At 34.0% G+C, this 25,264-nt stretch overlaps 1 protein-coding gene and 1 long non-coding RNA gene across 2 annotated transcripts in view; one reads left to right on the top strand and one right to left on the bottom strand.

The window, feature by feature from the left end:
• LOC143242187 (uncharacterized) overlaps nt 1–15,590 on the bottom strand; it is a 38,604-nt gene extending 23,014 nt beyond the window's left edge. The window contains exon 1 of the long non-coding RNA XR_013022542.1: nt 15,238–15,590. This is a non-coding gene — a long non-coding RNA (uncharacterized LOC143242187). The remainder of the gene's footprint in view (nt 1–15,237) is intronic.
• LOC143242185 (homeobox protein Hox-D4-like) lies at nt 12,925–21,192 on the top strand. Its single transcript, XM_076485539.1, has 2 exons — nt 12,925–16,212; nt 16,619–21,192. Exons 1-2 carry the CDS (start codon nt 15,741–15,743, stop codon nt 17,005–17,007), a joined length of 861 nt encoding a protein of 286 aa, XP_076341654.1. The 5' UTR covers nt 12,925–15,740; the 3' UTR covers nt 17,008–21,192.
• The last annotated feature ends 4,072 nt before the right edge of the window (nt 21,193–25,264 follow it).

The following is a 25,264-nucleotide window of genomic DNA, read 5'->3' as shown; positions in this document are numbered from 1 at the left end:
ACGAGCTTTAGGGGTGGGACTCGTGGCGACATTACTCATAATATTACAGATTACAGTCCCCTGCTGGTATACGGATTTACAACGCTAAAATCAGGGATTCGATTCCCCTCAGAAGACAGTGCAGATAGCCCAATGTGGCTCTGCTATAAGGAAACACACACACAAACAGTTTACAAGTCTGTTACTCTACTTTGGTACTAGGAAATGTCCCTACAGTTAATGTTTACATTGTGTTAAAAAGTGTTAATATAACATCGAAGATTTCAAAACTTGGTTTCACACACACATTTACATGTTTATATAAGTTGTTCTGTTGGTTATATATATATATTTATTAATGGAATTAAATAATTACGTTAAAATGAAACCAATTACATGAACAACATCATGAAAAGGACTGTGTTAAAAATGGTAAATCACAACCTCTGATTAATTATATTATAAACATAAATGTTTAAGCCATAAACAAAACACATTAACATGAAACAAAATACGCTGCATATTTGTTTTAAATAGGCCCTAGGGTACAAGCTACAACGTGAAATTATGAAATTTATCCTAGGTTTTGGAGGTAACCGATGATGTAGGACTTACATTGAGATGGGGATACACCGTCCATCAGTCTTAACCTCCAATTCGCTAGTCTCACATAAGGAAATTAGAAATTAGTAGAACGAGATACGAGTGCTGAAGCCCATAACGTCCCACATCTATATCACCCTTCACTGCCTGGAGACAGTTGTGGGAAGGTGGCTGATCTCCCAAGTTAAAATAAGAATAAGATAAGCATAAAAAGATGAAAAATAAATATAAATAAATAAATGAAAATAAAATACTACCATTTGATAAAATTAAGATAAAACATACCTCTTGAAGTCAGCATTCCTGCCCACAATATGGTAGAGACACTAATTAGCACGACATCAGTAAAGTGATAGTTTACTGTGACTGTCGTGTTTTTATATGCAGCTTAAGTATAAAGAAGTGTCAAATTCTTATTTTTAACTAAAAATAATTTTAGTAAAATTTACTTCTCTTATTTTACTTTCTTTGTATTTATAATTGTATCTAATATTTCTTTATTAACTCCATTATCTATTAATTTTCGTATCACTATATCAACATTATTATTAAAATATTGTAATTATTACACATTTTACAATATCTGAATAACTGTGAAGTTATAATGTTTATAATAGATGGGTGTGGGTCGTTACTATGTAAGAAGGTAAACCATAAGTTGGAAAATGAAAATCTTTTCTTTTATCAAGAATATTTATATTGATATCCTTTTTATCAATCACTTTAACTTCTAAATCTAAATAATGTGTATCTGTATTAGGATTGTAGTATTTTCAGTTTGTGTTGGATAAATGGTATGAATAACATTATATATTTCAGAATTATTTATGCTAATTAAATCATCAATTTATCTGTAAGTTAAAGTAAAAACATTTAGATTTGCATAGTTTTTAATAAATATATTTTCATAGTCGTATAAATATAAATTTGCTACACAAGTTCAATAGTTAACTCCCATTGTAACTCTTATCGCTTGTTTAAAAACCTAATAATTGAAAAATATAAAATTATTATCAATACAGAAACTTATGTTTTTGGAACTATATTTTCTTTTTCCCAGTTCTATAAAAGGGTAATAATATTCTTCTATTTATGAATTTAAAACAAAGATTAAATTTTTTAATAATATTGTGGTATATAATGTTATTTACCTACTCACACTTTCTTAGACATTAAAAATAGGTTGGTTATTTTTCATTACTCAAAACGTATGTATTTTATTGTAAATACTTACATTTATTATTTTATCAAATAAAATATTAAGTAATTTATTTAATATTATAGCCGGTTGTTTGATTTGTTTTTTATTGAACTGGAAATAAATTTGAATTCAATTGGAGATTTATGTAATTTTGGAACAGCATAAAGAAACAACAAATCTACATAAGAATTATGTTTGGAGGAAAGTTTATCATAACCTTTAACGAAATTATTAATTACTGTATCTTTGGATTGGTTGACAAGTTTAAAAGTTTGTGTGTTATTAATTTCTTTTATCATAATTAATGTGTAGAATTTGTTACAAAGTATACCAATATTACAGTTAGCTTTATCAACAGAAACTATAACGTATTTATCTTGTAGTTCTTTAATCTCTTTTCAGCTGATTAAATGATAAATCTGTGTGGTATTTTCTTCATTCATGCAGTACAATTAATTTTTTATTATATAAGTGTATATAATTTCAATTCTAAAAACCATCTTATTCGATAAGGTGTAATATAATTAAGTTTTAAAATATATTGATCCATATTATATTTTAGAATATTATTATTATTATTACATTTTCTTGCTATTCTGTATTTAGTTCCTTTTCTGATTATTTCATGTAATATTTTATAATATATAAATTACCAATAATAATATGTTTGTGTAAAAGTATCAACAAATAAACTATTTTCACATTCACAAGGTATATTATTAACATCATCTACATTTAAATTAGCTAAAACACTTTTATAATTATATATTAAAGGACCAATTGGAACTTCATATTTATAACTAACGGTAGTTCTTAAGTTTTTATAATGAAAAATATTATTGTGTATAGATTGGTGAATGATTTTAGAAATCTCTAAAATCATTGAATATTTTATGTGTAAAATTAATTATCAAATATGAAGGTTTTACTCAAAACTTGAAACATCAATTTTAATCGATATTTTATAATGTCTACAAGAAAGTGTTTTTCATAAACATTATTAACTTTTAATCAAGAGGTAAGGAGTAGGAACGCTATCTTCAAAAGGTAAGGGGTAGGAATGATATCTTCAAGAGGTAAGGAGTAGGAATGCTAACTTCAAAAGGTAAGGGGTAGAAACGCTATCTTCAAGAGGTAAGGAGTAGGAATGCTAACTTCAAAAGGTAAGGGGTAGGAATGCTAACTTCAAAAAGTAAGGGGTAGAAACGATATCTTCAAGAGGTAAGGGGTAGGAATGCTAACTCCAAAAGGTAAGGGGTAGGAATGCTAACTCCAAAAAGTAAGGGGTAGAAACGCTATCTTCAAGAGGTAAGGAGTAGGAATGCTAACTTCAAAAGGTAAGGAGTAGGAATGCTAACTTCAAAAGGTAAGGGGTAGGAATGCTAACTTCAAAAAGTAAGGGGTAGAAACGATATCTTCAAGAGGTAAGGGGTAGAAATGCTAACTTCTAAAGGTAAGGGGTAGGAATGCTAACTTCAAAAGGTAAGTGGTAGGAATGCTAACTTCAAGAGGTAAGTGGTAGAAATGCTAACTTCAAGAGGTAAGGGGTAGGAATGCTAACTTCAAGAGAGAAGGGGTAGGAATGCTAACTTCAAGAGAGAAGGGGTAGGAATGCTAACTTCAAGAGAGAAGGGGTAGAAACGCTATCTTGAAGAGGTAAGTTTTATCTTACTCACCCACAGGTGCTGGTATTTATTTTCATTTCTTATTTTTCATCTGTTTCTTATTGTTATTTTCACTTCCTACAGTACAGGGTGATATAGATATAGGACGTTGTGAGCTTCAGTACCCACATCTCGCTCTACTAATTTTTAATCTCCTTGTCTGAGACTAGCGAAATGGAGGTTAAGACTGATAAACGGTGTATCCTCATTCATTGTGGGTCCTACATCCGCAGCCACCTCCAAAACTTACGATACATTTTATAATCACACGTTGCAACTTGTACTCTAGGATCCTTTTTAAAAATACACAGCGTATTTTGTTAGATGTTAAAGAGTTTTGTTTTTGGCTTCAAGATTTATTAATGTTGCCCTGTTGACTATATATGTATGAATGTTGTTTTTTGACTTTATATATATATATACATATGAATGTTGCTCTCTCGTCTATATATATATGTGTAAATGTTGCTCTGTTGACTCCACATGTGTCTGTTGAATTTTAACACTTTGACAATCTGTACTATGTAAATACATATTTGTTAAACAATAATCCAGATACAACCACTGAGGCAGAAAACTAAGAGAAAGAATGTGGTAAGTATTGACAACGATCGATATTTCGTGTTAATTCTGGGTATGCTACAGTGTAGTATTTGGTGTTAGGTCTAGGCCTGCTGCAGTGTAATATTTGGTGTTAGGTCTTTTCCTGCTACAGTGCAGTATTTTGTGTTAGGTCTAGTCCTGCTACAGTGCAGTATTTTGTGTTAGGTCTAGTCCTGCTACAGCGTAGTATTTTGTGTTAGGTCTAGTCCTGCTACAGCGTAGTATTTTGTGTTAGGTCTAGTCCTGCTACAGCGTAGTATTTTGTGCTAGGTCTATTCCTGCTACAGTGTAGTATTTGGTGTTAAGTCTAGTCCTGCTACAGCGTAGTATTTTGTGTTAGGTCTATTCCTCCTACAGTGTAGTATTTGGTGTTAAGTCTAGTCCTGCTACAGCGTAGTATTTTGTGTTAGGTCTATTCCTGCTACAGTGTAGTATTTGGTGTTAAGTCTAGTCCTGCTACAGCGTAATATTTTGTGTTAGGTCTATTCCTGCTAAAGTGTAGTATTTGGTGTTAAGTCTAGTCCTGCTACAGTGCAGTATTTGGTGTTAGGTATATTTCTGCTACAGTGTAGTATTTGGTGTTAGGTCTAGGCCTGCTACAGTGTAGTATTTGGTGTTACGTCTACTCCTGCCACAGTGTAGTATTTGGTGTTAGGTCTTGTCCTGCTACAGTGTAGTATTTGGTGTTAGGTCTAGGCCTGCTGCAGTGTAATATTTGGTGTTAGGTCTAGTCCTGCTACAGTGTAGTATTTGGTGTTAGGTCTAGGCTTGCTACAGTGTAGTAGTTGGTGTTAGGTCTAGGGCTGCTACAGTGTAATATTTTGTGTTAGGTCTTGTCCTGCTACAGTGTAGTATTTGGTGTTAGGTATATATCTGCTACAGTGCAGTATTTGGTGTTAGGTCTAGGCCTGCTACAGTGTAGTATTTGGTGTTAAGTCTATTCCTGTTACAGTGTAGTATTTGGTGTTAAGTCTATTTCTGCTACAGTGTAGTATTTGGTGTTAGATCTAGGCCTGCTACAGTGTAATATTTGGTGTTAGGTCTTGTCCTGCTACAGTGTAGTATTTGGTGTTAGGTCTAGGCTTGCCACAGTGTAGTATTTGGTGTTAGGTCTAGTCCTGCTACAGTGTAGTATTTGGTGTTAGGTCTAGGCCTGCCGCAGTGTAATATTTGGTGTTAGGTCTAGTCCTGCTACAGTGTAGTATTTGGTGTTAGGTCTTGTCCTGCTATAGTGTGGTATTTGGTGTTAGGTCTAGGTTTGCTACAGTGTAATATTTGGTGTTAGGTCTAGGCCTGCTACTGTGTAATATTTGGTGTTAGGTCTTGTCCTGCTACAGTGTAGTATTTGGTGTTAGGTCTAGGCCTGCTACAGTGTAATATTTGGTGTTAGGTCTTGTCCTGCTACAGTGTAGTATTTGGTGTTAGGTCTAGGCTTGCTACAGTGTAGTATTTGGTGTTAGGTCTAGGCCTGCTACAGTGTAATATTTGGTGTTAGGTCTTGTCCTGCTACAGTGTAGTATTTGGTGCTAGGTGTAGTCCTGTTACAGTGTAGTATTTGATGTTAGGTCTAGGCCTGCTAGAGTGCAGTATTTGATGTTAGGTCTAGGCCTGCTAGAGTGCAGTATTTGGTGTTAGGTCTAGGCCTGCTAGAGTGCAGTATTTGGTGTTAGGTCTAGGCCTGCTAGAGTGCAGTATTTGATGTTAGGTCTAGGCCTGCTAGAGTGCAGTATTTGGTGTTAGGTCTAGGCCTGCTAGAGTGCAGTATTTGGTGTTAGGTCTAGGCCTGCTAGAGTGCAGTATTTGATGTTAGGTCTAGGCCTGCTAGAGTGCAGTATTTGATGTTAGGTCTAGGCCTGCTAGAGTGCAGTATTTGGTGTTAGGTCTAGGCCTGCTAGAGTGCAGTATTTGGTGTTAGGTCTAGGCCTGCTAGAGTGCAGTATTTGATGTTAGGTCTAGGCCTGCTAGAGTGCAGTATTTGGTGTTAGGTCTAGGCCTGCTAGAGTGCAGTATTTGGTGTTAGGTCTAGGCCTGCTAGAGTGCAGTATTTGATGTTAGGTCTAGGCCTGCTAGAGTGCAGTATTTGATGTTAGGTCTAGGCCTGCTAGAGTGCAGTATTTGGTGTTAGGTCTAGGCCTGCTAGAGTGCAGTATTTGGTGTTAGGTCTAGGCCTGCTAGAGTGCAGTATTTGGTGTTAGGTCTAGGCCTGCTACAGTGCCTGATTTTCATTTACTCACGACTAGAACCTTGATATGACAAACTATACGCAAGTTTTGCTTATTATCTTCCGTGTGAAAATAAGTGAAACATCTTCCCAAGGTTCCATCATGAATATTCTGTAATCGTGAAACATCTTCCCAAGGTTCCATCATGAATATTCTGTAATCGTGAAACATCTTCCCAAGGTTCCATCATGAATATTCTGTAATCGTGAAACATCTTCCCAAGGTTCCATCATGAATATTCTGTTATCGTGAAACATCTTCCCAAGGTTCCATCATGAATATTCTGTAATCGTGAAACATCTTCCCAAGGTTCCATCATGAATATTCTGTTATCGTGAAACATCTTCCCAAGGTTCCATCATGAATATTCTGTAATCGTGAAACATCTTCCCAAGGTTCCATCATGAATATTCTGTAATCGTGAAACATCTTCCCAAGGTTCCATCATGAATATTCTGTTATCGTGAAACATCTTCCCAAGGTTCCATCATGAATATTCTGTAATCGTGAAACATCTTCCCAAGGTTCCATCATGAATATTCTGTTATCGTGAAACATCTTCCCAAGGTTCCATCATGAATATTCTGTAATCGTGAAACATCTTCCCAAGGTTCCATCATGAATATTCTGTAATCGTGAAACATCTTCCCAAGGTTCCATCATGAATATTCTGTTATCGTGAAACATCTTCCCAAGGTTCCATCATGAATATTCTGTAATCGTGAAACATCTTCCCAAGGTTCCATCATGAATATTCTGTTATCGTGAAACATCTTCCCAAGGTTCCATCATGAATATTCTGTAATCGTGAAACATCTTCCCAAGGTTCCATCATGAATATTCTGTAATCGTGAAACATCTTCCCAAGGTTCCATCATGAATATTCTGTAATCGTGAAACATCTTCCCAAGGTTCCATCATGAATATTCTGTTATCGTGAAACATCTTCCCAAGGTTCCATCATGAATATTCTGTAATCGTGAAACATCTTCCCAAGGTTCCATCATGAATATTCTGTTATCGTGAAACATCTTCCCAAGGTTCCATCATGAATATTCTGTTATCGTGAAACATCTTCCCAAGGTTCCATCATGAATATTCTGTTATCGTGAAACATCTTCCCAAGGTTCCATCATGAATATTCTGTAATCGTGAAACATCTTCCCAAGGTTCCATCATGAATATTCTGTAATCGTGAAACATCTTCCCAAGGTTCCATCATGAATATTCTGTAATCGTGAAATATCTTCCCAAGGTTCCATCATGAATATTCTGTAATCGTGAAACATCTTCCCAAGGTTCCATCATGAATATTCTGTAATCGTGAAACATCTTCCCAAGGTTCCATCATGAATATTCTGTAATCGTGAAACATCTTCCCAAGGTTCCATCATGAATATTCTGTAATCGTGAAACATCTTCCCAAGGTTCCATCATGAATATTCTGTAATCGTGAAACATCTTGCCAAGGTTCCATCATGAATATTCTGTAATCGCGAAACATCTTCCCAAGGTTCCATCATGAATATTCTGTTATCGTGAAACATCTTCCCAAGGTTCCATCATGAATATTCTGTAATCGAATCCCACGATAAGATTCTGTACCAGTGTGCATCACTCGAATGATTCATTGGTTCTATTTTTATTGTAGACCAACAAACTCACATAGAAATATCTTACGCTTCGTTTTTATCATTCATGTAAAATTAACTTTTATTACAAGATTGGGGTCTTATGTCCCTTTAAAAACATCTTTAGAAAATATTATGTGCACCCTATCTTTTGTTGTATAAAGTTAGTTTCGTTGAGAAAGGTGTTGTAATTTCACTCGTTCTACTTGCAGAAGTAACAAGTTGAAATGAATCTCGAACTTTAGAAAATTTCACGCGTTTAAAATCTGTGCTGAAGTAACAATATATTGTAGTTAGTACTAACTGTATGTATTCCATGTTGTGACTTACACGTATCAGGTAGTGAGTAATATATACAGATATGAAACGAAATGTAAAAATCGAATGGTTAGTCCTAGTGTACTCTGAATAAAAAGCTTACGTCTTGCAATATTTTTAGTCAAATACTGACTGTGGGAACAGCACACATGTATTGGGTGTGACTCTGTCCCCTCGGGTCAATTGGGCCGTCTTTGTCCTTGTCAAATGAGTGTACACGCAGATCCACAATGACAGCGCCGGTTGAGAATTCAAAATGGTGGCACTGCCGTTATCAGTATTAACATGAGATAACGAGGCTATAGACCCGAACTCATGCGTTTTTGGTGTGTTCTTCCGTACGTGAAAGGAAATTAATATGAGTTAAGTTTATGTGAGAAAGAATAGCCACTTTAAAAGTGAAGTTCGCTCTCGCCCGAGCTCCTGTACTGACGTTATGCGTCAGTCGTAACACTACAGGAACCGGATACCTGCGTGTATCGAGCGACTGAAACATACTGCATCACCGCGACCAAGTGAAGTCCGTTATGATATGCATTACTCTCCAACATTAGTGGAGGACATGAAGGTATTTATTTTACCCGTAATTATTATTTCAGATTAGAATAAAACTCTCTGGGTATTTTTATAACTTTAAACACTGTATTTCAAGAGTGTTTACCTCAAACTTTCGTGTTATTGACTCTGGAAAGCAAGCTAACCTTTTGTTGTTCCACACTTACCCTGTAGATCCGAATTTGTCAGGGTTACAACCACAAATTCGGTTTTAGAGAGGTTTCTGTGGTGCATACGAAACATCACACATCGTTTGTGAAACTTCAGAGTTGTCGTTCAGTAGTTAAGAGGTCAAAATGATGCATGACACTAGGTCAAGACAGTCGACACTATCATGCAATTTCGAAAGAAAAAAGCCGGTCTCTCCATTAATGGAAAAACTAAAAAAAATCCATAACCGGCGTCAGCTGTCAGCTTGTGTTACCCCACCAGAATACATAATTGTTTCTCTAAGCCCCCCTCTGAGGAAAGGGTTTCTTATCTCTAATTAATTCTCTCAAACTGAAACTGAAATCAAACAAAAAGCTCACATGATGGTAAAGCGTCCCTGGTGTTTTCTTTCTTTTGCTCAATTGATATGAAAATTGATTTTAAACTTTGGTTTTATTATGACTTTAAGGTTCTAAAGAAACCTACGTTTCCGGTTATGGTAAGTTAAATATAAAAATACTTTTCAACTTCAATACGTTTTAAAACGCGTCTGGTTCCAGGGGAGCCAAGAGGTGTATACTTTACATATCAGTGAGTTAAATTGTTTTCTATTTTATTGAGTGTACAGAAAAATGTGAAAGATGTCGGATAATTCAAGTTAATCTTTGAAAGACTTATAATTTTTGATTTTCTAGATCTGGTCTGATGATATGAAGGTTGCTGATTGGCTCAACAACCTTACCATCAGACCAATCACCTGTTTCATACTGGAATCTAATTATAGATGTCTTGTGTAGTAACACCTTAGTAAACTCTACATGGCTTGTGTAGTAACAACTTAGTAAATTGTGTATGGCTTGTGTAGTAACAACTTAGTAAACTCTGCATGGCTTGTGTAGTAACAACTTAGTAAATTGTGCATGGCTTGTGTAGTAACACTTTAGTAAACTCTATATGGCTTGTGTAGTAACAACTTAGTAAATTGTGTATGGCTTGTGTAGTAACAACTTAGTAAACTCTGCATGGCTTGTGTAGTAACAACTTAGTAAACCCTGCATGGCTGGTGTAGTAACACTTTAGTAAACTCTATATGACTTGTGTGTTAATACTTTAGTAAACTATATATGGCTTGTGTACTAACACTTTAGTAAACTCTACATGGCTTGCGTATTAACACTTGAGTAAACTCTGCATGGATTGTGTATTAACACTTTAGTAAACTCTACATGGCTTGTGTATTAACACTTTAGTAAACTCTTCATGGATTGTGTATTAACACCTTAATAACTTCACATGGCTCGTGTATTAACACTTTAGTAAACTCTGCATGGCTTGTGTGTTAACACTTTCGTGACCTCTACGTAGCTTCTATTTTACTGGTAAAAAACAGCACAATTAATATAGGCTGTTTACTAAGAACTGAGATGACTTGTCGATACCCCTGTTTGTGTCTTGGGTTTGTTTTATTCTCATATTAATACAGTAATATTAACTTCGTTGTTTTATTGTGGAATTACATTAACCTTATTCCTTCTAATGGAAACTGAGTTTAATTATCCTAAAATGCACAAGGTGTCGCTGGAGTGTCAAAAGAAAATGATGACTTGTTCATCCAAACTTCTACGGGATCTTTAAACAAAGAATTTTACTGTTTACAGTAAACACTTGAAGACTATAAAGTCACCATGAAGTACAATTAATGTACTTTATGCCGATAGCAAATTTGTTTATCTTCCCTCGCCAACAGGTGGGGCAGTAGTAGTCTGAATATAAGTTATTTTTTGATGGATTAACACCAACAGTTTTGTCGTTGTCTTAACTCTTTCGCTGACTCGAGGCTGGAACTCAGAGTTCAGATAAAGGTTATAAACATAGAACAGTCAGACCTGACCCTCAAAGTTCATGTAACGGTTACAAACACAGAACAGTTAGGCCTGGACCTCAGAGTTCACGTAACGGTTACAAACACAGAACAGTTAGGCCTGGACCTCAGAGTTCACGTAACGGCTATAAACACAAAACAATTAGACCTAAACATCATAGTTCGGATAACAGTTATAAACATAGAACAATTAGACCTCTTCTTTGAATTAGACGATCAATGTTATTTCATATTTTTAAATAGTGTTGTTCTTAAAGAAGTGGTGACAATAGGGTTGTGATGTAGCAAGCTAGAGTGTTAACTAACAAACCTTGAAGAAGTGGTGACAGTAAGATTCTGATGTAGCAAGCTAGAGTGTTAACTAACAAACCTTGAAGATGTGGTGACAATAAGGTTGTGATGTAGCAAGCTAGAGTGTTAACTAACAAACCTTGAAGAAGTGGTGACAGTAAGATTCTGATGTAGCAAGCTAGAGTGTTAACTAACGAACCTTGAAGATGTGGTGACAATAAGGCTGTGATGTAGCAAGCTAGAGTGTTAACTAACAAACCTTGAAGATGTGGTGACAATAAGGTTGTGATGTAGCAAGCTAGAGTGTTAACTAACAAACCTTGAAGAAGTGGTGACAGTAAGATTCTGATGTAGCAAGCTAGAGTGTTAACTAACGAACCTTGAAGATGTGGTGACAATAAGGCTGTGATGTAGCAAGCTAGAGTGTTAACTAACAAACCTTGAAGATGTGGTGACAATAAGCCTGTGATGTAGCAAGCTAGAGTGTTAACTAACAAACCTTGAAGAAGTGGTGACAATAAGGTTGTGATGTTCTAAACAAAAGCTGTAAAAACTTACTGTAACAAGTTAGGAAAGAAATAAAAATGCGGAGTTTGTTTTAATTCTGTATTTAAAATAAAACTTTAAAATTGACAATAAAATAATGAGCTGCCTACAATAAAACTAACAAATGCACATTTCTCGCTTTGTTAGTAAAATAAACAACAAAAACCCCGATCTACATATGTTACAATAAAGATAACAACTGAACATTTTTAGTCTTCTCGGTAATATAAGCAACAAAAACCCCGATGTACCTAAGTTACAATAAAACTAACAACTGAACATTTTTAGCCTTCTCAGTAATATAAACAACAAAAACCCCGATCTACCTATGTTACAATAAAAATAACAACTGAACATTTTTAGCCTTCTCAGTAATATAAACAACAAAAACCCCGATGTACCTATGTTACAATAAAGATAACAACTGAACATTTTTAGCCTTCTTGGTAATATAAACAACAAAAATCCCGATCTACCTATGTTACAATAAAAATAACAACTGAACATTTTTAGCCTTCTCAGTAATATACACAACAAAAACCCCGATCTACCTATGTTACAATAAAAATAACAACTGAACATTTTTAGCCTTGTCATAGAATTTATTTTGTAATGTGCAGTTTGTTTGTTAGTTGTTACTCTTTATGGAATATATATTATTATATATATTATAAATATATATTATAGTTTACGTCATCAGTGCTTTAGTACAACTAATTTTCTGATAAAATATCTATAAACTAGTGATTTCAGAACTCAGACAGACCGCTAATCCTACACGTTTATTGGTGGTTCGGTTAATTATCTGGTTTTTGACTTGACATGTTTCCATCTTTTGGCGGCGCACGTAAGTAGTGTCTCCTCCATGCACTAGAGACTTGTTTACAGCTGTCTTGTAAGAAGAAAGAGTTATTTGACCTGTGAGAGTTATCCTGAAATAAATTCTGCTGTGTCAAACCCCCTATTCCAAAGTAATGCACGATCGATCGCACCACCTATCGGTGACACCTGGTATGACACGTTTCTCCCTCAATCTGCTAACTTTGTTTCTTCAAAATATCCCTTTTATTTCTATTATGTTCACCGTTTCGCGAAGTTGACTTACAATATGGAAAGGTTAAATAAATATAGAAACGTTTTCTTTATTAATATCCAAGAAACAAAAATTTGGTTAAAAATTTGTTAAAGCTACAATGAGAAAAGTATTTAACACCTACATTCATGTTAAGATATCAGGTCAATATCTTAACATGAATGTAGGTGTTAAATACTTTTCTCATTGTAGCTTTAACTACAATAATTGTCTATAAAGTTTAATGATAAAATTTCTTCCCTGTATCAACACCTTTTAACACCTACATTCGTGTTAAGATACTGTCTATAAAGGAACATTTCTCTCCTCAAAGTTAAATTACACGTCTTTTCACGTGCTCACTAATCAAGACAAAATGAAACTTATCGTAAATAACATTATTCTAAACATTATCTAAGCTATTAACGATTTAATAACCAGTAAGTACAATACGAAAAACGTAACTAAGAATTATGCACGTGTTGGACTTTCATTAACAGCTTTTCTCAAAATCCCTCAGCGGTTACAATAATCGGCTAATCCATGTTACATCGTCAATGAAATTGGAGAGAACTTTATTGTTTGGACGAGTGATATTTTGTCATATTTACTTGTTAAAATGTGGCAGAAATAAAGCGTGTACCTCACCGTTACATTGTACCAGGATAACTATACTTGTGGACTATCCTACCTATCCTGACATTATGTTATACCAGGATAATTATAACTTGTGGATTATCCTACCTATCCTGACATTATGTTATACCAGGATAATTATAACTTGTGGATTATCCTACCTATCCTGACATTGTGTTATACCAGGATAATTATAACTTGTGGATTATCCTACCTATCCTGACATTATGTTATACCAGGATAATTATAACTTGTGGATTATCCTACCTATCCTGACATTATGTTATACCAGGATAATTATAACTTGTGGATTATCCTACCTATCCTGACATTATGTTATACCAGGATAATTATAACTTATGGATTATCCTACCTATCCTGACATTGTGTTATACCAGGATAATTATAACTTGTGGATTGTCCTAGTTTGATACTCTGATATTACATTAATCTAAGATATGACTTGTAGATTATCCTAGTTTGATACTCTGATATTACATTAATCTAAGATATGACTTGTAGATTATCCTAGTTTGATACTCTGATATTACATTAATCTAAGATATGACTTGTAGATTATCCTAGTTTGATACTCTGATATTACATTAATCTAAGATATGACTTGTAGATTATCCTAGTTTGATACTTGTGGGTTTTAATGACAACCATACATTGACACATGTCTATAATAACCTAATAAAGTTCATCTGTGAAGTATATTTTTGCTGTCCTTTACGCCTAATAATTCCAAAATTATTCATTAACTAATTGAAAGTTTCGTGACGTAAAGAACGTCCAGACCAAACCACACAGAACATAGTAAGCTTCTGGTCTTATAGGTTACTAATGTTCTAGTGGATCGAGTGTAAAACTGGTTCATTTCAAACCATTCTTTATTTTATAAACATTATCTATCGATTAATGCAGACTACCTATTTAGAACGAAAATAAAACTCAGTCTAATAATGAGCATACTTAATTAAATATATGTTTTCTATATTCTTATATATAAGATTAGAATGCGTTGTTTCTTTAGCTGGGGATAGCCCCTAGTGGCTCAGCAGTGTGTCTGCGGACTTACAACGCTACAAACTGGGTTTAAATACATATATATAAGGTTTACAAACGTTAAATATATATATTAAACTCACGATGCAAAACAAACTGTATCATGAAATATAATAAACGTGGTAAAACTGATTCAAAAGTGATAATGAAAATGACATAAGTAATGGATAAATAAATTACATAAAACAGTTTAGGTTATGCTATAAGTACGAAAAAACTTGCTTTTAAGATCGAATCTTGCAAATAAATTACAAAAACCTGCAGGACAGAATGAGAAATTGTCATACTATCAGTGCTTGTTTCGAGTGTATATTTTGTCACTCATTTACCATCTACAACAATGAATTCCTTCCTTTATGTCGCCTGTTTAGTAAAGTAATGATAATATGGTAATCAGATTACGAAAACAGAACTGTTTTACACAAGCAGTGCTGATGACGTTGTTATTCGTCATCGTTACGTAATCTGTGTTATAAATTTAATCGATGGTCAACAAAACAGCTTTTGTTACTGGTTGTGTGACCTTAGTAACTGTAAGAAGACTACGGATTGGAAGTTTACTAATATACATACACGTGAATGGTGTATGTTCAACTGAGTTTAATAGAAATTTGTCGTTTTCCTAAAAACTTTCCTCAGAAAATCGACCTCTCCCGCGCAAATAAAAGCTCACAGTGATCTGATTGGTCGGATCGACTTATAAGTACAGCTCGTGCTCTCCCATCAAATCGCATACAACTCGCAGAGCACGCTGTTTGACGAGATATCTTGATGTACTGACTTCACATTTAACATTTGTTCTTCCTAAATACTTACAGTGAAACACAAGATTTCCACTAGAACAAATCCAAGACGATCTGAATGCACGAGATTTTCGGTCAACGATGCCCAGTGGATTAATTAAGCGACCATTCAACGTAGATTAAAAGGAATAATTGGCATATGTCTTAACGACCAGACTATTTCTATCTCCTCTGTTTGTTGTATCTCCCAGACACGTGGCTCGCATTACGGTTCCAAACAATAATCTCTACAATCGACGTAACTGTTTGTCATTAATTGAGGAACATGTTTTAATAGTCATTACTCGGTTCTAACTCCGTTAAAACTAAACCAGTACATTCTCGCACGTTGTTACCACTCGCCATGTTACGTTAATCTGTCTCTGTCAACTAGCTCCTTGACGTGTCAACGTCGAGCGACGTCATTGGTTGATGAAGGTCATGTGATATGTTAATTTATGGAGGAAGGAGGAGTCACGGCACAGTTAAACGACAACTCCGAATATAAATTATTTCCGTCGAATCCCCCGAAAATTAATGATTATGACTTCGTTTTTGATGGACTCTCCTCCGTGTGGGGAGCCGAAATTTCCACCAAGTGAAGAATATTTACAAACAAGCTACATCCCAAGCCACGGAGAGAACTTCTACGGCCATCAGTATTGTTTTAACGGCCAGTCTATAAATTATGGCCTCGACAACAGTGGTGGTTACACAAACCATCGGAACTCTCTTCACTGCTGTTCTCTAGCACAAAACACGGTTAATCCGATTCACAGGCCAACAAACGGCAGTTCGACGGTTAATCCAGATACCCACAACCCGAACCGTGCCTTGCAAGGGCCGCCGCAGTATCCTCGTATATCTACAGCGTCTCCGCCACGAGCAGTCCGTAACTCGTCACCGAACCACCAGCAAGGGTTTACCGAAGAAAGGCCCGACTGTAACGTTTCGACAAAGGAACAGCCAGTTATTTACCCCTGGATGAAAAAAGTCCATCTCGGCACAGGTAGGAACTTTACCAACAGGAATTTTACTTTTAATTCGAGAAGTCATGTGCAATGATAACCGATCGCGCAGTTTAATAAATTACTTGTTTACCATCAACTTAGTAGAGGAAGTCACCTCCCCTTATCTGTAACTTTAAAACCGTATCCTTCCAAGTAGCCAATGAGGTTTTGTATCAAGTTTCATTACAGAGGACACATCCCTTTGTGTCTCTGGTGCTCTAAAGATAAAGGAGACGCCGACGTTCTGTTCCCATGGGACCTTGTGTCCACAGCTAACTTTCCAACTAGCTGAATTTCGGGTTCTTAGTACAATGGACACAAATCAGTTGAAGGTTTCACAACCCTTGGTCGCCGTGTGTTTTGTTCGAGTCCTGACACTAAGTTTACTGTCATCTTTTCTTTCAGGAACAGCCAATGGTAATTTCTCTCCCGGCTTAGAGACTAAAAGACAACGGACAGCTTACACGAGACACCAGATCTTGGAATTGGAGAAAGAGTTCCACTTCAACCGTTACCTCACGAGGCGGAGACGGATAGAGATCGCTCACTCGCTGTGTTTGTCAGAAAGACAGATAAAAATCTGGTTCCAGAACCGTCGAATGAAGTGGAAAAAAGACAATAAACTTCCTAACACTAAGAGTGTGAAGAAAAGAAACCAACACGTGGAACCTCTGGCCCACCATATCCAGTCCAACCTGACACCTGTTTCGAACCACATACAACAACAACTAGGACTTGTTCCTCAGACAGCACAGATGGACTCAACATCTGACTACGGCTTAACGGAACTCTGAACAATTGTGGTGTGTTACGTCTGTACGATACATGGGTTGATAACCGTCTTTCATATAACAGGTCACTCTGTGAGAGAACTTGATAACAGGTCACTCTGTGAGAGAATTTGATAACAGGTCACTCTGTGAGAGAACTTGATAACAGATCACTCTGTGAGAGAACTTGATAACAGGTCACTCTGTGAGAGAACTTCTCGGCCAGATATTTCTCTGACTTACTTTATACATTCAACTCTCTTTATTTAGTCATTATCATAAACATAAACTTAATTTAACGTCTCGCATAACTTGTGATATTGTTCGTTTGTCTTTATTTTTTGTAGATATATTTAATATCACGGACCACACATTCAACAACTAAGGTTGTCAAGTGAGAGTTCCCTGCTTTGTACATCTGAGGCTATTACGTTTACACCTATTACTCAGGGTATTTAGTTTTACACTTGTGTATTTAATTATTTGTCTGATGAAATAAGTTACTGTATTATTAATACTACCATAAGATAAGTTACTGTATTATTCATACTACAATAAGTTACAGTATTATTATTACTACCACAAGATAAGTTACTGTATTATTCATACTACAATAAGTTACTGTATTATTCATACTCCCATAAGATAAGTTACTGTATAATTAATACTCCCACAAGATATCTTACTGTATTATTAATACTCCTACAAGATAAGTTACTGTATTATTCATACTCCCACAAGATAAGTTACTGTATTATTAATACTCCCATAAGATAAGTTACTGTATTATTAATACTACAATAAGTTACTGTATTATTCATACTCCCACAAGATAAGTTACTGTATTATTAATACTCCTACAAGATAAGTTACTGTATTATTCATACTCCCACAAGATAAGTTACTGTATTATTCATACGACAATAGGTTACTGTATTATTAATACTCCCACAAGATAAGTTACTGTATTATTCATATTCCCACAAGATAAATTACTGTATTATTCATATTCCCACAAGATAAATTACTGTATTATTCATACTCCCACAAGATAAGTTACTGTATTATTAATACTCCTACAAGATAAGTTACTGTATTATTCATACTCCCACAAGATAAGTTACTGTATTATTAATACTCCCATAAAATAAGTTACTGTATTATTCATACGACAATAAGTTACTGTATTATTAATACTCCCACAAGATAAGTTACTGTATTATTAATACTACAATAAGTTACTGTATTATTAATACTCCCATAAGATAAGTTACTGTATTATTAATACTCCCACAAGATAAGTTACTGTATTATTCATACTCCCACAAGATAAGTAACTGTATTATTCATACTCCCACAAGATAAGTTACTGTATTATTCATACTCCCACAAGATAAGTTACTGTATTATTCATTCTCCCACAAGATAAGTTACTGTATTATTAATACTCCCATAAGATAAGTTACTGTATTATTAATACTCCCATAAGATAAGTTACTGTATTATTCATACTCCCATAAGATAAGTTACTGTATTATTCATACTCCCATAAGATAAGTTACTGTATTATTCATACTCCCACAAGATAAGTTACTGTATTATTCATACTCCCACAAGATAAGTTACTGTATTATTAATACTCCCATAAGATAAGTTACTGTATTATTAATACTACAATAAGTTACTGTATTATTCATACTCCCATAAGATAAGTTACTGTATTATTCATACTCCCACAAGATAAGTTACTGTATTATTCATACTCCCACAAGATAAGTTACTGTATTATTAATACTCCCATAAGATAAGTTACTGTATTATTAATACTACAATAAGTTACTGTATTATTCATACTCCCATAAGATAAGTTACTGTATTATTCATACTACAATAAGTTACTGTATTATTCATACTCCCACAAGATAAGTTACTGTATTATTAATATTCCCATAAGATAAGTTACTGTATTATTATTACTACCACAAGATAAGTTACTGTATTATTAATACTCCAATAAGTTACTGTATTATTAATACTCCCATAAGTTACTGTATTATTCATACTCCCACAAGATAAGTTACTGTATTATTAATACTCCCACAAGATAAGTTACTGTATTATTAATACCACCACAAGATAAGTTACTGTATTATTAATAACACCACAAGATAAGTTACTGTATTATTAATACCACCACAAGATAAGTTACTGTATTATTAATACTCCCATAAGTTACTGTATTATTCATACTCCCACAAGATAAGTTACTGTATTATTAATACTCCCACAAGATAAGTTACTGTATTATTAATACCACCACAAGATAAGTTACTGTATTATTAATAACACCATAAGATAAGTTACTGTATTATTAATACCACCACAAGATAAGTTACTGTATTATTAGTACTCCCATAAGTTACTGTATTATTCATACTCCCACAAGATAAGTTACTGTATTATTAATACTCCCACAAGATAAGTTACTGTATTATTAATACCACCACAAGATAAGTTACTGTATTATTAATAACACCATAAGATAAGTTACTGTATTATTAATACCACCACAAGATAAGTTACTGTATTATTAGTACTCCCATAAGATAAGTTACTGTATTATTAATACTCCCATAAGTTACTGTATTATTAGTACTCCCATAAGTTACTGTATTATTAATACCACCACAAGATAAGTTACTGTATTATTAATAACACCACAAGATAAGTTACTGTATTATTAATACCACCACAAGATAAGTTACTGTATTATTAATACTCCCATAAGTTACTGTATTATTAATACTAAAACCGTTACAGGTTTTGTCTGGAACATAATCTTTGACGTGTTACTAGGAGTACCAGTTGTGGTTCTGTATATGTTGTAATTATATTGGTTATGTGTCTTCCCCTCAGTTACGCAATTGCCTAGTAGTAAAATATGTAAAAGTGTGTAAAAATGATGAGATTTATGTGTTACAGAGTGTTAAGTATTGTGTTTATTATTGTGTATGTACAATACTTCCTTAATTTATATGTTAACAAGTTCTCCAGTTGATAACTGCAGCTGACAGCGTCTCTTATTTACAGTTGGAGTTGTTTGTTTTCGTCATGGTTGATTGGACGTATAAGTTATGTTGGTTGTAATCATCTGGTAAGAATCAAAGAGGCACGGTGTTTGGCACGTGCCATGAATTAGTACAGAAAACAGACAAATGAAACGCTATATTTTTATAGTCACGAGTTGTAGAAACAAAAGTTAAATTACAAAAACTATAAGTTATTTTCGAGCCATCTTTTCAAATGAAACAAATCTTTCTAGTAACGTAATTAAAATGGACGTTAAAACTAGATTGTTTTAATTATCAAAGTAAAAGAAAATTGGTCTAACAAATAAAGTTGGTCTAACATATAAAATTGGTCTAACGTATAAAGTTGGTCTAACATACAAAGCTGGTCTAACATACAAAGCTGGTCTAACATACAAAGTTGGTCTAACATACAAGTTGGTCTTACATATAACGTTGGTCTAACATATAAAGTTGGTTTAACATATAACGTTGGTCTGACATATAACGTTGGTCTAACATATAAAATTGGTCTAACATATAAAATTGGTCTAACATACAAAGTTGGTCCAACATATAAAGTTGGTCTAACATACAAGTTGGTCTAACATATAAAATTGGTCAAACATATTAAGTTGGTCTAACGTATAAAGTTGGTCTAACATATAAAGTTGGTCTAACATATAACGTTGTTTCCATGAAATCAAAAATTTAACCTCGGTAACGGAAATCAATATTTGAAACTAAAATTTAACCTAAAGTCTACCTTTCTGATGACGTCAGTTACCTTTCCAAGCAAAGGTTCAATCTAATGATGGACTTCTTAATAAGCACCTATTTTTAACAGTTAAAAATCCCTAACGGTAAAAATTTTCGAATATTATATTAAGTGTTTAATATAAATTGAGAACTTTGTTTTTTCCGAGTTACACTCATTTCTATAGATCCGGGTTCAGTCTTCAGTAGATGCGAGACATCAGTTTAAGCTCTATTGTAATTGGTCAACTGGTCACGGAGTTGCTTTCCTTCGTACCGTTTAGCTGATTCCACAACTCCCGACTGTTTTAACAGTTGGTGTGACCTTCTAACGAAACACTGGCTTTACAGTTGCATGAAACAAATAAATGCGCTTTGATTTGCTGTTGTCTTGTTTATATTTTTATTGTTTCTGTAAGCATCTGTGTATACGTAATATTTATTTTGTGAGTATGGATATTTCTAGACATTAACGTTTCCTAGCGTATGGATTTGATTTACCGATTGTGTTCTGTTAACACCGATGAAAACAACGAAAAATAGTCCGCTGTGAATTTGCTCTTAAACATAAACTGACAACTAACAGCCTTGCGTAGCTCTGGGTTTGAGATTAGTCTTTATATTGGTAGAACTTCAATTAAACATAAACTGACAACTAACTGCCTTGCGTAGCTCTGGGTTTGAGATTAGTCTTTATATTGGTAGATCTTCAATTAAACATAAACTGACAACTAACTGCCTTGCGTAGCTCTGGGTTTGCTCTAGATTTCGTTAGTCGGCCAACACTAAAGTAATATCTACAGCACACGCCACAAGCATGTCCTAGGTAAATAGAAGCGTTCCAGTAAAAATGTATTATCTCATACATCAATGTCACTTGTCATTCTGAGAAGCCTGCTGAAACCAAGGTTTCGTCTGTGGAGAGGAACATGTAAATTTCACATCAGCTAGTTGTGGGGAGCAGTTAGCGAAATTCGTGTCGGTGGATTTAAAGCTTCAAGTAGTTAGTCCGTTATGAAAACTACAAAATGTTTGATAAGAGTTCTTATATATACACCCGTTTTACTAATTATCAACCAGTAAGAACTGACTGTCGGTGCACGAAGAGGCGTGGTTTTAGAGAGTCACGTGACTTGCACAAATTCCACTGGTAGAAGTTGAGCCGAAGTGGTTTTGAACAAAGTTTTACAAATTGCAAAAAAACATGAGAACACCGATATCTCTCAATAAATATCATTTATACTTTGAATCAGTAGACAAAAACAAAACAAGAAAGTGAGGGAGGTGATTTTTTATTAATAATACTGAGGACTCTAGGTTGAAGGAAATTACAAACCTTACAAGGTTCTTTCTGTAAGGTTAACGTAAACGGCGAATACACGAAAACACAAATATTAGTTTTTCATTGAAACAAGAAACGAAACTTGTCTTACAAGTTGTGATAAATTGTTTTCTGTTGAAGGAAACACCTGATTACAAGCACGCCATCTGTTATGAAGAAAATCTGTAGGCAGTTATAGACACTTGGTTGGTGTTAGCTTTCATCTGGTGTTTGTTGGCCACGTGCTTGTTAGCTGATGTCTGTAAACGTTAATATCTTTCATTTACCGACTTTTCGGCTAAATAGGTCTGGTTTTACAAGCAGAAGTTTCATTATTTCATCAATCAGTTATAAAATAAACATGAAATGTTATGAAATGTTACAGCAACATCGTCTTCACTGCAACGTGTTTATCAGTTGTTATAGTAGTATCATGTCCACAGCCAATTATAACATATTGCTTAATATCATAACAATCTCATGTTCATAGATATGCACAACATGTTCCTAGTTACCATAGCAACATTCTGCTCAGAGGTAATCATTACATGCTCCAGGTTATCACAGTAACATAATGCTTTCAAACAATCCTAGCATGTTCCAAGTTATCATAACAACCTCATGTTCCCACGTATCATATAAGTCTGCTAAATGTTTTATATAGTTAGCTATGATATTATTTAGTGAACCTTAGATAACAACTCGCAGTTTTAAAAGTTTTATTATGGTTCAAAACTTTTCAAGTGAATAACGTTTTCTTGTCAATTACCACAAGGCAATTCAACTAAAAAGATAAAATCAGACCGCTGGATTACAGAAAGGGGTGATGAGTTTTCATGAGAGTTCTGACTTGATAATTAAAAGTAAAGAAACACGCACACAATGACCTCAAGAACTGCAGTAAAAACATCTTCATGATTAGGCTTAGTTTGTGTGAAAGTCTAAAAAGTATAATAAAAGATTAAAACACGTGTTGAAACTCCGCTAAGCCTTAACTGAGTGGAAGTTGAAAAACAGTGTTTGATTGTAAAATCGCGTGAGGGTTTCCTGAGCAGCTGCTGATAACAGAAACCTGGTAATTAAATGTTGATCAGATTCAATACTAAAATGAATGATTTAATTATCTTTGTCACTGATTCACAGAATAAATATTGAGCTATCATACACCTAGTGTAGTTAATTAAGCCTTTTGATTACTGTAACAATGCGATTATTGTTAATTTCTTAATGTAGCAAGAAATTTGTTAAACTAAAAATCAGTATCGTGCTGACTAAACTAATTGAATACACTTTTATTACGTCACTACTTATAAAACTTCGGATGCACTGTTTCATCAACTGACTGTTCTCGCTGTTAACGGTGCTTTCGGTCATAATCACAATAGTAACTCACGAGGTACGGTTAACTTTGGGACTTAGTTAGCTAGGCCTAAGTACATGTATTAAGGTATAAAAAGAGGAGATCTCTATGATGGAAGCGTAATAATACAAAACACTTTATAAAAGTAATAAAATGTAATAAATATTCTAACCAATACTGTTAATGAAAGTAACAAATAAAAATATAATAGAGATTTAGGGAACATTTCAACAGTACTGATTAGCTTCGAGCAGTGTAGTAGATTCAACATATGTGGTAACATCACTATAATTAAAACTCAAAAGTCTTGTGACCAATCAAATCCCACTATACAATTACAAAAGTGTAATTTTATATGAGTGTGGAAGCTGAAATAAATCACTACATGTTACTGTTTAGATATAGTGTCAACTGGAATACCTAGGTGTTGAGGTCACACTTCAACAGATTACTTCACTATTATAATACTTCAACAGAATACTTCACTATTATAACACGTAACAGAATACTTCACTATTATAACACTTCAACAGAATACTTCACTATTATAACACGTAACAGAATACTTCACTATTATAACACGTAACAGAATACTTCACTATTATAACACTTCAACTGAATACTTCACTATTATAACACTTCAACTGAATACTTCACTATTATAACATTTCAACTGAATACTTCACAATTATAACACTTCAACTGAATACTTCACTATTATAACACTTCAACTGAATACTTCACTATTATAACACTTCAACTGAATACTTCACTATTATAACACCTAACAGAATACTTCACTATTATAACACTTCAACTGAATACTTCACTATTATAACACTTCAACAGATTACTTCACTATTATAATACTTCAACAGAATACTTCACTATTATAACACGTAACAGAATACTTCCCAATTATAACACGTCAACAGAATACTTCACTATTATAACACGTCAACAGAATACTTCACTATTATAATACATCAACAGAATACTTTACTATTATAACACTTCAACAGAATACTTCACTATTATAACACTTCAACAGAATACTTCACTATTATAATACTTCAACAGAATACTTCACTATTATAACATGTCAACAGAATACTTCCCAATTATAACACGTCAACAGAATACTTCACTATTATAACACATCAACAGATTACTTCACTATTATAACACTTCAACAGATTACTTCACTATTATAATACTTCAACAGAATACTTCACTATTATAACACGTAACAGAATACTTCACTATTATAACACTTCAACAGAATACTTCACTATTATAACATTTCAACTGAATACTTCACAATTATAACACTTCAACTGAATACTTCACTATTATAACACTTCAACTGAATACTTCACTATTATAACACTTCAACAGATTACTTCACTATTATAACACCTAACAGAATACTTCACTATTATAACACTTCAACTGAATACTTCACTATTATAACACTTCAACAGATTACTTCACTATTATAATACTTCAACAGAATACTTCACTATTATAACACGTAACAGAATACTTAACTATTATAACACTTAACAGAATACTTCACTATTATAACACTTAACAGAATACTTCACTATTATAACACGTAACAGAATACTTCACTATTATAACACGTAACAGAATACTTCACTATTATAACACTTCAACTGAATACTTCACTATTATAACACGTAACAGAATATTTTACTATTATAACACTTCAACAGAATACTTCACTATTATAACACTTCAACTGAATACTTC

Source organism: Tachypleus tridentatus, unplaced genomic scaffold, assembly GCF_004210375.1.
Source record: "Tachypleus tridentatus isolate NWPU-2018 unplaced genomic scaffold, ASM421037v1 Hic_cluster_2, whole genome shotgun sequence".
Classification (NCBI taxonomy): domain Eukaryota; kingdom Metazoa; phylum Arthropoda; class Merostomata; order Xiphosura; family Limulidae; genus Tachypleus; species Tachypleus tridentatus.
This window is presented reverse-complemented; position numbering and strand designations above follow the sequence as displayed.